This window comes from Pelophylax lessonae (assembly GCF_965119305.1).
Source record: "Pelophylax lessonae genome assembly, chromosome: 13".
In the NCBI taxonomy this organism is placed as follows: Eukaryota; Metazoa; Chordata; class Amphibia; order Anura; family Ranidae; genus Pelophylax; species Pelophylax lessonae.
The window spans coordinates 202,536,253-202,550,916 of record NC_138780.1 but is presented as its reverse complement, the minus strand read 5'-3'; the positions used below and the strand labels follow the sequence as shown (position 1 = coordinate 202,550,916).

The 14,664-nt window shown below is 45.3% G+C and overlaps 1 protein-coding gene across 1 annotated transcript in view; it reads left to right on the top strand.

The window, feature by feature from the left end:
* Nucleotides 1-13,239, top strand: part of LOC309569504 (NACHT, LRR and PYD domains-containing protein 12-like) — a gene marked incomplete at its 3' end in the record, with an annotated part of 123,024 nt that extends 109,785 nt beyond the window's left edge. The window contains exon 4 of the mRNA XM_082275369.1: nt 11,531-13,239. Coding sequence (XP_082131495.1) covers nt 11,531-13,239 — 1,709 coding nt within the window. The remainder of the gene's footprint in view (nt 1-11,530) is intronic.
* Nucleotides 13,240-14,664: the final 1,425 nt, after the last annotated feature.

Genomic DNA, 14,664 nt, shown 5'->3' with positions numbered 1-14,664 from the left:
ACTCACCTACTCTTCTTGTTTGCATTACTTCTGTGGATCCTTGGACCTGTATCCTTACTTTCCGGTGGAGCACTCTTTGTCACTCAGCACCCACATGGGATTGTGGGATGTTCTAAATTATGTTCAGCGTATCAGCGATGTTTTGTGCCCACTTTATTTTGTTTAATTTTACTGGAAGGACCACTGATGTGCCTTCATCCTGGATCGCCTTCTTCCTTTTTTTTTTCTCCTTCCTTTTGGCCCTGTACATTGTGACACCTTCCTTTTCTTTTTTTCTTTTTTGGCCATCTCAGATGGACTGTTGGGATTTTGGGTTTTATGCCTGCACATGTTGGGGTGGTGTAGGGCAGGGTGGGAAGGTTGTTTGTTTGTTTCCTTGCAAAATAACTTTTTTTATCTGCTTTGCTATGGTGGTTGAAACTGTATACTCACACTGTACATGTACTACATTTATGGTGCCTGATGTGGGTTCTGTGTGTACTCATGGTGGGTGGTATTTATGGTGGGTGGTATTTATGGTGGGTGGGAGGGGGGGCGCCCCAGAGCATGGCACTTTAACATTCTCCTTCCTCCTGAATGGCCAACTTGAAACGGCTCACGTGGAATGTGAGGGGGCTGGGTGATAAGTTCAAGAGGTCTGCTGTTTTTACGTTCCCGAAGAAGCAGCGGGCTGATATAGTTGTGCTGGTGGAGACCCATGTGGAGGGCCGTCTCCAGATAGCGCTCAGGCGCCCTTGGGTGGGTTGGGCTTACCACTCCACCCACTCCACTCATTCGCGGGGGGGTGTCTGTCCTGATTGCCAAGTCGGTCCACTTTGTGCTCCAGGGCTCCCAGACCGATCCACTGGGGAGGTTTGTTTTCCTTAATGCACTTATTGGGGAACCCTTATTGCTCTTTGCCTTCTATGTCCCTCTCCCCTTTGCCTCCTCTGTCCTTGTTGAAGGGTTTGATTACATGACCATGTACCGCTCGACTCCTGCGGTGTGGCTGGGGGACTTTAATGCCCTGATGCACCCCGTTCTTGATAAACTACATCGGTCGCAGCCCCAGCAGTCGCCTCCCGGGCCTCTCGCTTTGCCAGGCTAATATCCAAATTTAAACTATGTGATACGTGGCGGGCTAGGTTTCCTACCCTGCAATCTTTCTCTTGTTTTTCTTCATCTCACGACTCCATGTCTAGAATTGACTACATTTTTATCTCCCAGGTTTTACTCCCCAGATTGGCCAGGGTGGGTTTCCTACCCAGAGCCTTGTCGGACCACAGCCCATACTGGGCCACTCTTTGGCTGGCTTATGACCCCCCCCCTGTCATCTAGTGACTGAATCCTTTCTGGCTCACGCTATTCCCGGAGGAGGATGGCCTGGCTGGGGTCTGGCAGACCTTTCTGGCTGAGAACAAGGGTATAGCCTCATCACTTGCGGTCTGGGACACCTTTAAGCTCCACTGCAAGACCTCCCTGGTCTCGTATATCTCTAAGATTAAGGCGGACTCTGCAGAGGAACTCTCCCGCGCTGTCGCTGACCTGTCGGCGACTGAGGGCGACTATTTAAGGGACCCCTCGGTCTCCTGAGCCTCTGCCCTCAGGCGGATGACATGCTGTAACGCTCCTGCGTTTTCTGAAACAAGATGGATTTGCAGCTGCAGAAAAACTCCACTCAGCAGTCATGTAGAGATACGTTGAAATACCAATTCCAACTCCCAAGACTCATCACTGTGGTCTGTCTGATTCAGCATACAAATATACACACTCAATAAGATGTTCCTGGAGTGATAGATGTATATAGCAGTATAGTGGTGATGAACTGAAGAGACAGGTATGAACAGTGACAATAGGTGAACAGCAGTTGAGAGAAATGTTCATGAGAGTATAGAGGGTAACAGGTAGGATGCAGATAGGTTAGCAATCATGTATGGTAGTAGGTGGTAGGATAGCAGATGACATACAGGAGAGACTAACTCAGTGCAAGGATAGATGTTAGTAGGCTCAAGAGCTAGCAATCTAAATAGTAGTGCAGATGATAGTAACAGTCCTTAATATGAAGAGCTAGATAGTGTAAGCTTAGTAGGAAGGTTATGGAGGATTCCCCTGCGGGGTACTTATCACTAATAGCAAGCAGTAGTAGAGAGGTTCGGTATGAGCGAGTGATCCGGTAACGGGATACAGGGATCAGTAGCGAGGTTCCGACAGCGAGGTACGCTTGTAAGCATATGAGCTTCAAGGCAGGTTGAAGAGTGAAGGGTGAAGGCAGCATGCCGGGAGTGATCGGGTGGCGAGACACAGGATCAGATATGGAACAAGTTCTGGTAGCGAGATACAGGAGCGAGTAACATCTGGTATGCCGACTTCAGACAGGGACGATCCAACCATGACGGTTGAACGAACATGTGAGTGAGAACGCCGGCGGTTGAAATAGCCGCTCTGCGGTGCTCAGTGATGACAGCATCGGTCTTAAAGGTGTATGCGCACCTACCAGAAGAGAATGGTGGGACGCATACACTGAACTGGAAAGTGGAATAGGGGTACCAGAGGTACCAGAACATTACAGTACCCCCCCTTAAGGCCGGCTCCGGAAGGCCTCTAGAACTGTTTTTTCCGGGTATTTCGCGTGAAAATTGCGAATCAGCCTAGGGGCATGTATATCAGAGGTATCCAGCCAGGTGTCGTCTTGGGGCCCATAGTTCTTCCATCGTACTAGATATTGGAGTCTTCTTCTGGGGATACGAGAATCCAGAATCTCCTTTATCTCATATTCTTCTCCGCCTTCAACTTGTACAGGAGGTGGAGGTGGGATGGTAGGCCTTATTCCTTGGTCAGGAACATGGGGCTTCAGTAGCGACACATGGAAGATGGGATGTATCTTGAGGTTTGTTGGTAATGTGAGCTGTACTGCAGCTTTTCCAATAAGTTTCCTGATTGGGAAGGGTCCCAAGAATAGAGGCCCAAGCTTTTTGCTAGGGATCTTTAATCTTAAGTTTTTTGTTGATAGCCAAACGAGGTCCCCAATAGCATACTGAGGAGAAGGTCTTCTACGAAGGTCATAGTACTTTTTTTGTTGACTATGAGCGTGTGAGATGGTAGTATTAAGTAAACCCAGAGAGTCTTTTATTTGGGTAAGATAGTCTGAGGCTACTGGGTTACTTGATGGAAGGATGGGTGGTGGAAGAATAGTGGGATGAAACTCATAGTTCAAGTAGAACGGACTCTGTTTGGTCGTACTGTGGGTTGCGTTGTTGTAGGCAAATTCTGCCAGAGGGAGGAGATCCACCCAATCATCCTGTAAATATGATGTGTAGCAACGTAAATATTGCTCGATGCATTGGTTGACTCTTTCAGTCTGTCCGTTGGTCTGAGGATGGTAGGGAGAAGTGAGCTTTCGCTCAATTCGTAGTATGTGACATAGTTCTTGCCAAAACTTGGAGATGAATTGTGATCCACGGTCAGACAAAAGAGTTTTTGGAATTCCATGTAACTTAAAGACATGCTTTATCAGTAGTTCCGCTGTTTGTTTGGACGAAGGTAGTCTGCGAAAAGCAACGAAATGTGCCATCTTTGTCAGATGGTCCACTGACACTAAAATGGTATTAAATCCTTTGGAAGGTGGTAGTTCTACTATAAAGTCCAAGGACACAACTTCCCATGGAACCTGGGGTATTGGTAGACTGCAGAGGAGACCAGATGGTTTTGTAGTGTCAATTTTGGACCTGGCACAGATGTTGCATGAAGAGACAAATTTTTGTATAGATGTCTTCATATCAGGCCACCAAAACTGCCTGGTAAGCAAATTAAGGGTCTTTGTCATACCCATATGTCCTGCCATAGGCACATCATGTGACAATTCCAAGATCTTGGTGCGCATAGTAGGGGGTATGTAGAGTTTGTCGTTGTAGTAGAGGAAGCCTTCTGCATCAGCACTTAGTTGTGGTGGAGGTGAATCCAAACCTATACTGTGTAGAATCTCTTCCTTCAAGGAACGGACAACCCCAATAATACGCTTGTAGGGTATTATAGGAACGGAAGGGATTTCGGAGCAATTATCTTCAGTTAATCGTGATAGCGCATCCGCTTTTTTATTCTTGTCTGCAGGTGTGTAGGTCACTAGGAAGTTAAATCTTAGGAAGAATAGTGACCATCGTACCTGCCGGTGGGAGAGGGTTTTGTTAGTCTGAAGATATTGAAGATTTTTATGATCTGTATATATGAGTATTGGTAATCGGGTGCCTTCAAGTAGATGTCGCCAATTCTCCAGAGCCATTTTTATAGCAAGCAGTTCCTTTTCATCCACTGGGTAATTCACCTCTGGGCTGCTTAGAGATTTAGAGAAGAAGGCGACTGGATGGAGTGGTGAAGTATTCGTTGGTAGTTGGGAGAGTACTGCTCCTACTGCCATATTTGACGGATCTACTTCCAGAATGTATTGGAGGGATGGGTCTGGATGACGTAGTATGGGAGCAGAGGTAAAGCTTGTTTTTAACAAGCGAAAAGCTTCATTTGCTTCATCTGACCATTTAAATGGTTTCTTAATACTTGTGAGTTGTGTGAGAGGTCTCACAATGGTAGAGAAGTTCTTGATGAACTTCCTATAGAAGTTTGAAAATCCAAGGAATCGCTGTAGTGCTTTGTGGGTGGTTGGTATAGGCCAATCCTGAATACAGGATATCTTACTCATATCCATCTTGATTCCTGTTTTGGATATGATGTATCCTAGGAATAATACTTCTTCTTTATGAAATAAGCATTTTTTTAGTTTCACGTATAGATTGTGTGTGAGTAATATGGATAACACAAGTCTTACATGTTTTATATGTTCAGACAAGGATCGTGAATAAATAAGTATATCGTCCAGATATACCACAACACAGACATCAAGTAAGTCTCTAAAGATATCGTTTATGAATCGTTGGAAGGCTGCGGGAGCGTTACATAGCCCAAATGGCATTACAAGATATTCGAACAATCCGTATCTGGTTCTGAATGCCGTCTTCCACTCATCTCCATCACGGATTCGGATTAGATTGTATGCCCCTTTCAGGTCCAATTTTGAAAAGTAGGTAGCTCCACGCACTTGTTCAATGAGTTCAGGGATAAGCGGCAAAGGATAGCGGTCTTTTACTGTAATGGCGTTCAATTGCCTATAGTCGATAATAGGCCTGAGACTTGAGTCTTTATTGCGGACAAAAAAAAGTCCTGCAGCTGTGGAAGAAGTGGAAGGTCTAATAAAACCTTTTGTCAAATTCTCATCCAAGTATTCCTTGAGATGGGAAAGTTCATCCTGCGAAAGAGGATAAACATGACCAAAAGGCAATTTACTATTTGGGAGTAGATCAATAGTGCAATCATAATCCCTATGGGGAGGCAGTACTTGAGCATTTTTCTCAAGAAAAACTTCGGACAGATCCTGATAGCATAGTGGTGCAATCTCATCTGACACCACAGACAGGATCTTTCCATAAGACGGGAGGTTACACGTACTCTCGCAATAGTAAGAGAGGAAGGTTAGGGTCCGTTTCTTCCAATCTATGGTTGGTTGATGTGTGTGTAACCAGGGAAGTCCCAAAACAATGGGAAAGTGGGGCGAAGATAATAGGTCGAAGGTAGTGGTCTCCGTATGAGACTCGTTAGTGGTGATTAGGAGTGCTTGTGTCTGATTAGTGATTGGGCCAGAAGATAACGGAATACCGTTAATAAGACTCACTGAGACAGGCTTAGGTTTTGAAATAATAGGTACTTTATTTAAAGTAGCAAAACGTATGTCAATATAATTTCCGCAAGATCCTGTGTCGATCATGGCCTTAGTGGTAATCCTAGTCTGGTCCCACTGCAATGTCAAACGAACAAAAAGATAAGGGTTAGTAAATGAAGTTGTCAATCCCCCTAGGAGGACATGTGAACACTCACCCTCTTTTTTGCGGACAAGGGGACAGACGCTTGTGATCCGGGGATGCGCAGTACAAGCAAAGATTACTGAATCGTCTCCTGGCTCTTTCAGTAGTTGATAAAGGTGGGCGTATGGTTCCTACCTCCATAGGAGTAGGGTCAACGGCCGAAATCCGAGAAGGACTGGACAATGGCATTCCCATTTTTTCAGCCTTTCTTTCTCGCAGCCTCCTGTCTATGTTGATACTGAGTTGTATCAAAGCATCCAGGGTGTCCGGTAAATCCGCTCGGGCGAGCTCGTCTTTAACGGCTTCTGATAGGCCGAGTCTAAATTGAGTTCTCAGAGATGTATCATTCCACCCTGAATCAAGGGTCCATCTTTTGAACTCTGCTACAAAGTCTTCTACAGGTCTCCTACCTTGTTTCAAGGACCTCAATTGAATATCGGCAGTACTCTGCCTATTGGGGTCATCATAGAGACTAGCGAGTTCCGCTAGGAATAAAGCATAGGAGTTGAGAAGCTGATCATTTTTCTCAAAGAGAGAGTCTGCCCAGGCCCGTGGATCACCCGTTAGGTATGAAATAATAGTACAGACTTTGATATGATCAGTAAGGTAAGTACGAGGTTTTAGCAAGAAAAGTAACTGACAGGCGTTTTTGAATTCACGAAATTTTTTGCGATCACCTGTAAACACTAGAGGAGGATTTATTTTGGGTTCAGAGGGCTGAGCAGCGGCAAGTTGTGATAGACGGGTTACCTGCTGCTTCAGAGCCTGATTGTCTTCTTTTAATTCAGTAAGAGCGTGTATTAACGCAGTCACTTGTTGTTTTAATTGTGTCACTTGAGTGGGTAAATCTGCTGAATCCATTTTTGGTTCGTTCAATCTGTAACGCTCCTGCGTTTTCTGAAACAAGATGGATTTGCAGCTGCAGAAAAACTCCACTCAGCAGTCATGTAGAGATACGTTGAAATACCAATTCCAACTCCCAAGACTTATCACTGTGGTCTGTCTGATTCAGCATACAAATATACACACTCAATAAGATGTTCCTGGAGTGATAGATGTATATAGCAGTATAGTGGTGATGAGCTGAAGAGACAGGTATGAACAGTGACAATAGGTGAACAGCAGTTGAGAGAAATGTTCATGAGAGTATAGATGGTAACAGGTAGGATGCAGATAGGTTAGCAATCATGTATGGTAGTAGGTGGTAGGATAGCAGATGACATACAGGAGAGACTAACCCAGTGCAAGGATAGATGTTAGTAGGCTCAAGAGCTAGCAATCTAAATAGTAGTGCAGATGATAGTAACAGTCCTTAATATGCAGAGCTAGATAGTGTAAGCTTAGTAGGAAGGTTATGGAGGATTCCCCTGCGGGGTACTTATCACTAATAGCAAGCAGTAGTAGAGAGGTTCGGTATGAGCGAGTGATCCGGTAGCGGGATACAGGGATCAGTAGCGAGGTTCCGACAGCGAGGTACGCTTGTAAGCATATGAGCTTCAAGGCAGGTTGAAGAGTGAAGGGTGAAGGCAGCATGCCGGTAATGATCGGGTGGCGAGACACAGGATCAGATATGGAACAAGTTCAGGTAGCGAGATACAGGATCGAGTAACATCTGGTATGCCGACTTCAGACAGGGACGATCCAACCATGACGGTTGAACGAACATGTGAGTGAGAACGCCGGCGGTTGAAATAGCCGCTTTGCGGCGCTCAGTGATGACAGCATCGGTCTTAAAGGTGTATGCGCACCTACCAGAAGAGAATGGTGGGACGCAAACACTGAACTGGAAAGTGGAATAGGGGTACCAGAGGTACCAGAACATTACACATGCGTGGTTGAGCAATTACACTATGAGAAGGCAAGGAGGGGGTTGTTTTTTCATAAACAAAACAGTTCGAACAGAGTGAATGTGCTGGCAAACTTATGGCCTACCTGTAGATATAGTGTTGCACTCCCCTGTAGGGGTTCCGGTAACTGACCCTAGATTGGTCGCAGTTCAGTTTGGCGACTTTTATAGAGATCTCTATACCTCCACATCTGCTCCGGGTTCCCTGGAGTGAATGTCTGAGTTCTTAGCTAACACTCTGCTTCCCCAGCTCTCTGAGATGCAGGTGGCAGGTCTTGAGGCCCCTCTGACGTCGGATGAGATTATGGATGCAATAACCCAATTCCCACGTTCTAAGCCCCCGGGTTTAGATAGTCTGCCTGTAGAATTTTATTCCTGCTATGCTGAACTCCTGGCGCCATGGCTGTTGTCCCTCTACAGTGCTATCTTTGACTCCTCTACCTTGCCGCCCTCGATGCAAGAGGTGCTTATTGTTTTGATCCCCAAGCCTGGAAAATATCTGGGCCTCCCTGCCTCTTATCGCCCTATTTCACTGTTAGTGGATGTGAAAATTCTGATCAAAATACTGTCCAACAGACTCAATAAAGTGATTCTTTCCCTTATACACACTGACCAGGCGGGCTTTATGCCTGGTAGGAACACCTCCTTTAACCTGCATAGGCTCTTTATGAACTTACAGGCATGTCATGACAACTGTGGTACGTGGGTGGTGGTTGCCCTGGACACTGCCAAGGCATTTAACTCTGTTGAATGGCCCTAACTCTGGCGGTGTCTTGAGTGCTATGGGTTTGGCCCAACATTCATCAAATGGATCCACTTGTTGTACCAGGGTCCGGTTGCCAGGGTGTTGGCGAATGGTTGGATCTCTGACCCATTTCCCCTTGCTAGGGGGTCGCGGCAAGGATGCCCCCTCTCTCCAATTTTATACGCCCTGGTGGCGGAGCCCCTGGCTGTGGCCATCAGGGCACATCCTGGCCTGGTATTGTGGGCCCTAGACTGGGCATGCTTGAGGAGAAGATCAGCATGTACGCAGATGATACGCTGCTGTACCTGACTGACCCTGATACCTCCCTTGCGACGGCCCTTTCCCTCATCAACACCTTTGGCTCTTTTTCCGGACTGAAAATGAAACAGATACTCCCCACTGACCCCTCCCCTCCGTCCCGGACCAGTGCTGACCTCCCTCTGCAGAGGGGCAGCTGCGTTAGGTACTTGGGGATCCAGGTGACTAAACATCAGTTCGACTATGTCCCTAATAACCTCCAACCCCTCTTTGGCCTTATTAAGGGTAAGATACAGGTTTGGGCTTGTCTGCCTCTGGGTGTTATGGGCCGGGTGAACCTGATTAAAATGATTGTTTTGCCTAAGGTTCTATACTGTATGTCCTATGGCACTCCCCAATCTATTTGCCTTTGAGGCATTTCCATTCTCTGGAGTCCCTCTTGAAATCCTATGTCTGGGGCAATAGCAGGCATAAGCTGCCGTGGAGAAAACTTCAGAACCCCTCTAACCTTGGGGGAGTTGCACTTCTGGACTTTAGTACGTATTATTTGGTGGCCCAGTTATCCCACTAATTTCATCTGACCAACACTGACAAAGATAGAGCCCTGTGGCTGATGTGCCTGGCATGGTCTTGCCCTTCCTCCGACCCACTGAGTGCTCTACTTGGTGGCCTGGTGGGGGTGGGGACACCCGGTGATAGTCGCTCTCTGCTGTTTCAGTACCGTCGGATTTGGAAGGTGGTCTCGACTTGGCTGAACCTAGGCATCATGGCTTCACACCCTTGTGGCACAACTCCTCCTTGCCTGAATTCATGTCTATCCCTGACTCGCACGTGTGGAGCTCCCAAGGGATTTACCTGCTCTGCCACATTCTTCTCCACACTGCCCTTAAATCATTTGACAAGTTGCAAGCGGACTTTAACATACCATCACATATGTACTTTAGATATTTATAACTCAGTCAAGTGTTTAGAACACGGTTCATGGATTCCTCCCCACAGACTGATCCAATAGATGTGCTTGAGGTAATTACGGGACAGAACCCTAAACAGTTGACCGCCCTGTTTTACTCTGTTCTCCATCTCCCTCCATCAACCAAACTTGCCTATGCCCTGAAGGGACCCTGGGAGAGGGATGTGGGCGCCCTGGAGGATGAAGAATGGGAGGAGGCTTTAAATGCCCCAGAACTGTTTTTTCCCAGGCTTTCTGATCGGTTGACCCAGCTGTACATCCTTCATCGCTCCTACCATACCCCTCTCAGGCTCGCTAGATTTGGGAGAGATCACAACCCCTTATGCCCTATGTGTTTACACTCCGGCACTTTCTTCCACCTTATCTGGCAGTGCCCCTTGATCCAGGGATACTGAAGACAGGTAATACAGTTCCTACATGATGACATGGGGACCCATCTGACTCTCTGCCCTAAATCTTGTTTGTTAGGTATTTTCCCTGACGGGAATCTTGACAAACCCACTATGACTTTTCTTCATGAGACACTATTTATCGCCAGGAAGTGTATTGCCAGGCAGTGGATGCACACTGCACCGCCCACCCTCTCCTCTTGGAAACTGGAGGTCAACAATGTCCTGCCTTATAAGCGCCTGATTTACATTAACAGGGGCTGCCCTGAGAAATTCAACAAAATTTGAGACAAGTGGACCCGGGAGCCCTTGGCGGGATAATGGAGCGCTCTGCATTTGGTGTGGTTGTGTCGGCCGTTCCGGCCTACCTCCCTGCTTGGGCTAGTCCTTGTGATGTGCCGGTGTACCTGGTGGAGTGTGCCTCCTTCTCCTCCCCGCCCAGCTTTCCCCTTGCTCATGTCAGGCCATTACTTGTCATGCTCTAAGTGATGTTTTATTCTTTTTCATTTTACCTACTGTATGTGCATGTTTATTTTCAATATCGTTGTGCATGTCCATTCTTGCTGTTTGTTGCAACTCTCTTTTTTTGCTGCAGTGATGGTTAGCTTGCTATCTTCTAATAACAGTTTGTCAGTTGGCTGAATTGCAGTTTGTTTCTGGTGTTGAACCCAGCTTGCAGCCATAATGCCTTTTTGGGAACCTGTGTCAGTGAGTACTTTTGTGGGTATCCATCCTATATTACAAATCAGTAAGCATTTGCTCCCTATTAGTCTGGCTACTTTTTTTGACTCACATTGACAAAGTGAGTAAAGGATTTTTGTGGGTTCTGAAGTGACTTGGGACTTTTTATCATAGCTGGTCACTGGTTGTCCCCCCCTGTGAGTACTTCTCTTTTCCCGGAAGCTTTTCTGTTTTTATGCACCCTCATGCCATATGACCTTCTTGTCTGCAGGTAAAGAAATGCCTACATTTTTCTTTTCCTTGGCTCACACATGGTTTACATCTCTGCATATTCCTGCTTTTATGATCTGACAACCTTGCTGGAACTTTGCTGGAAGCTTAATGTGAACTTGTTGGTTTCAGTCTCCTTAAGTCACACTACAAATCATTAGAGCTCCCTCTAGCTGCAGCCTAGTGATAGCATTACTGGGAGTTTTATTTACTTGCTACATATGTGTACAGTACGTATTCATGTGAAAAAGGGGCCTTAGACTCTAAGCTCCTCGAGGGCAGGGACTGATGTGAATGAATAGTATGTAAAGTGCTGTTGGTGCTGTATAAATGTCTGTAATCAAAATAAACTACAGTCAGTTTGTTTATACATCTGATCTTCCCTCAACAATCTCAGAACAAAAGTTATATTTTTTCTTAGACTAAACGTAGCAGTGTCAATTTCTGACTAACCTGAGCCATAAAATATTCTCATTATATTCCCAGATATTCAGGAAAAGCACAAACAACATCTGATGAAGGAGACTGAGACTCTAGTGGAACACAGACCCCCAGGAACTACCCTGGAACCACAAAGATTCCCCATCAATGAGCGTTATGTGAACCTGATTGTAGTTTCCACTGATCAGTTCAGGCAGCATCCACAAAATCAACTGATACAGACTGGGGTAAAACATGAGAAACTCTTGAGGGAAACACAAATTGGACTGGAACACATTTCCCCCAACAGGCTGTTCCGCTGGAACCAGCAGTCACAATGTGTACCACATGCAATAATGGTGAGCGGAGTGCCAGGAATAGGGAAGACCTCAATGATGCAGAAGTTTGTCTATGACTGGGTGACTGGAAAACATTACCAGAGATTTGCTTTTGTCTTCTTCTTCAAATTCCGGGACCTTAATAGAATGGAAAAGGTCAGTTTAGAGGAGATGATCCTTCATCAATATCCATATCTTCAGGGTCAGATTGGAGATATTTTACAACAACCAGAGATACTTCTGTTCATATTTGATGGCTTAGATGAAAGTATTCACCAAATGGATTTCAGATCAAGTAGACTCTATGCTAAGAAGACAATATTTAGTGATATTGTGTTCAGTTTGGTGAGGCAGAGTCGTCTTAAGGGTTGCTCTGTACTGATAACCAGCCGCCCAGCTAGACTAGCATCAGTTGATACCGATGTTTTCCAGAGAATAGCTGAGATCATGGGATTTCTCCATGAAGATAGACTGACCTTCTTTCAGCATTTCTTTGGAAATGAGGAATTGTCAGGAAAGGCTTTTCGTTATGTGCAGGAGAATGACACCCTGTATACATTCTGTTATATCCCATCATACTGCTGGATCATCTGTACAGTGTTATCAATGTGCTTCAGAGCCCAACCAACAATCACTGATCAACTGATGACATCATTACCCAAAACAGTGACACAACTCTTTGTGACATTTGTCGCCAACATTCTGACCAATCACTGTCAGAATAAAGAGGACAGCCACAATGTCCGGGAACTGCTGACATCTATTGGGTGGATGGCAGAACATGGAGTCATGAGTCACCTGATTGTATTTGATGATCGTCATCTGGACTCATTCCATGTGAGAAATGACAAATATCTCTTTTCATGTTTCATGATAGAATCTGGTCAGCCTCCTGATGTGGATTACACCTTCTTACATCTCACTCTTCAGGAGTTTTTTGCCGCTTTAGTCCATTTTATTGCCTATAATCCTGAAAAATTACAGGAAACCCTTGATAAGGCTGAGTCTTACAAAGACGGCCGTGCTGAAATATTCCTCCGCTTCCTCTGCGGTCTCTCAGACTCGTCTACTAGATCCATGCTAAAGTCTCATGTGGGAGAATTATCTTCTCAGGCTGCCAGACATGTTATCACCTGGATCCAGAAGAAAATTGCAGAAAAAATACCTGACAAATCCCAAACAGCCAAGAGAGATCTTCTTAATGTATTCTACTATCTCCATGAGAGCAGGAATAAGGCTCTGGTGTCACAATGTATTGAGTCAAAAAACGTTGACTTTTCTGCAGTCCCCCTCAGCCCTCTGGACTGCTCTGTGCTGTCTTTTATCCTTCAATCCCTCAAAGAGACAGAAGATGTAAATCTAAGTTCATGTAACATTAAGAATGAAGGATTGAAGAAACTTATACCGGCTCTACACAACATCACGAGATTGAGGTAAATAATAAATATGATTATTCACATTGCTGTATTAAATTGGTAATTTCAGGTGTTTTTTTAATTGCAGTGAGGAAAAAAGGATTTGATCTGCTGCTGATTTTGTACGTTTGCCCACTGACAAAGAAATGATGTGTATAATTTTAATGTTATGTTTATTTTAACAGTGAGAGACAGAATAACAGCAAAAATATCCAGAAAAATGCAAAAAAAGATATAAATTGTTTTGCATTTTAATGAGTGAAATAAGTATTTGATCCCCTATCAATCAGCAAGATTTCTGGCTCTCAGGTGTCTTCTATACAGGTAACGAGCTGAGATTAGGAGCACTCTGTTAAAAGGGAGTGCTCCTAATCTCAGCTTGTTACCTGTATAAAATACTCCTGTCCACAGAAGCAATCAATCAGATTCCAATCACTCCACCATGGCCAAGACCAAAGAGCTGTCTAAGGATGTCAGGGACAAGATTGTAGCCCTACACAAGGCTGTAATGGGCTACAAGACCATCAGCAAGCAGCTTGGTGAGAGGGTGACAACAGTTGGTGCGATTATTTGCAAACGGAGGAAACACAAAATAACTGTCAGTCTCCCTCAGTCTGGGGCTCTATGCAAGATCTCATCTTGTGGAGTTTCAATGATCATGAGAACGGTGAGGAATCAGCTCAGGACTACACGGGAGAATCATGTCAATGATCTCAAGGCAGCTGGGACCATAGTCACCAAGAAAACAATTGGTAACACACTATGCTGTGAAGGACTGAAATCCTGCAGTGCCTGCAAGGTCCCCCTGCTCAAGAAAGCTCATGTATAGGCCCGTCTGAAGTTTTGCTAATAAACATCTGAATGATTCAGAGGAGAACTGGGTGAAAGTTTTGTGATCAGATGAGACCGAAATCAAGCTCTCTGGCATCAACTCAAATGGGGGTGTTTTTCTGCTAAGGGGACAGGACAACTTCACTGCATCAAAGGGAAGATTGACAGGGCCATGTACCATCAAATTTTGAGTGAGAACCTCCTTCCCTCAGCCAGGGCATTGAAAATGGGTCATGGATTGGTATTCCAGCATAACAATGACCCATAACACACGGCCAAGGCAACAAATGTGTGGCTCAAGAAGAAGCATATTAAGGTCCTTCAGTGGCCTAGCCAGTCTCCAGACGTTAATCACATAGAAAATATGTGGAGGGAGCTGAAAGTTCTCGTTACCAAACATCAGCCTCAAAACCTTAATGACTTGGAGAGGATCTGTAAAGAGAAGTGGGACAAAATCCCTCCTGAGATGTGTGCAAACCTGGTGGCCAACTACAAGAAACGTCTGACCTCTGTGATTGCCAACAAGAGTTTTGCCACCAACTACTAAGTCTTGTTTTGTGAAGGGGTCTAATACTTATTTCACTCATTAAAATGCAAATCAATGTGTAGCCTGGAT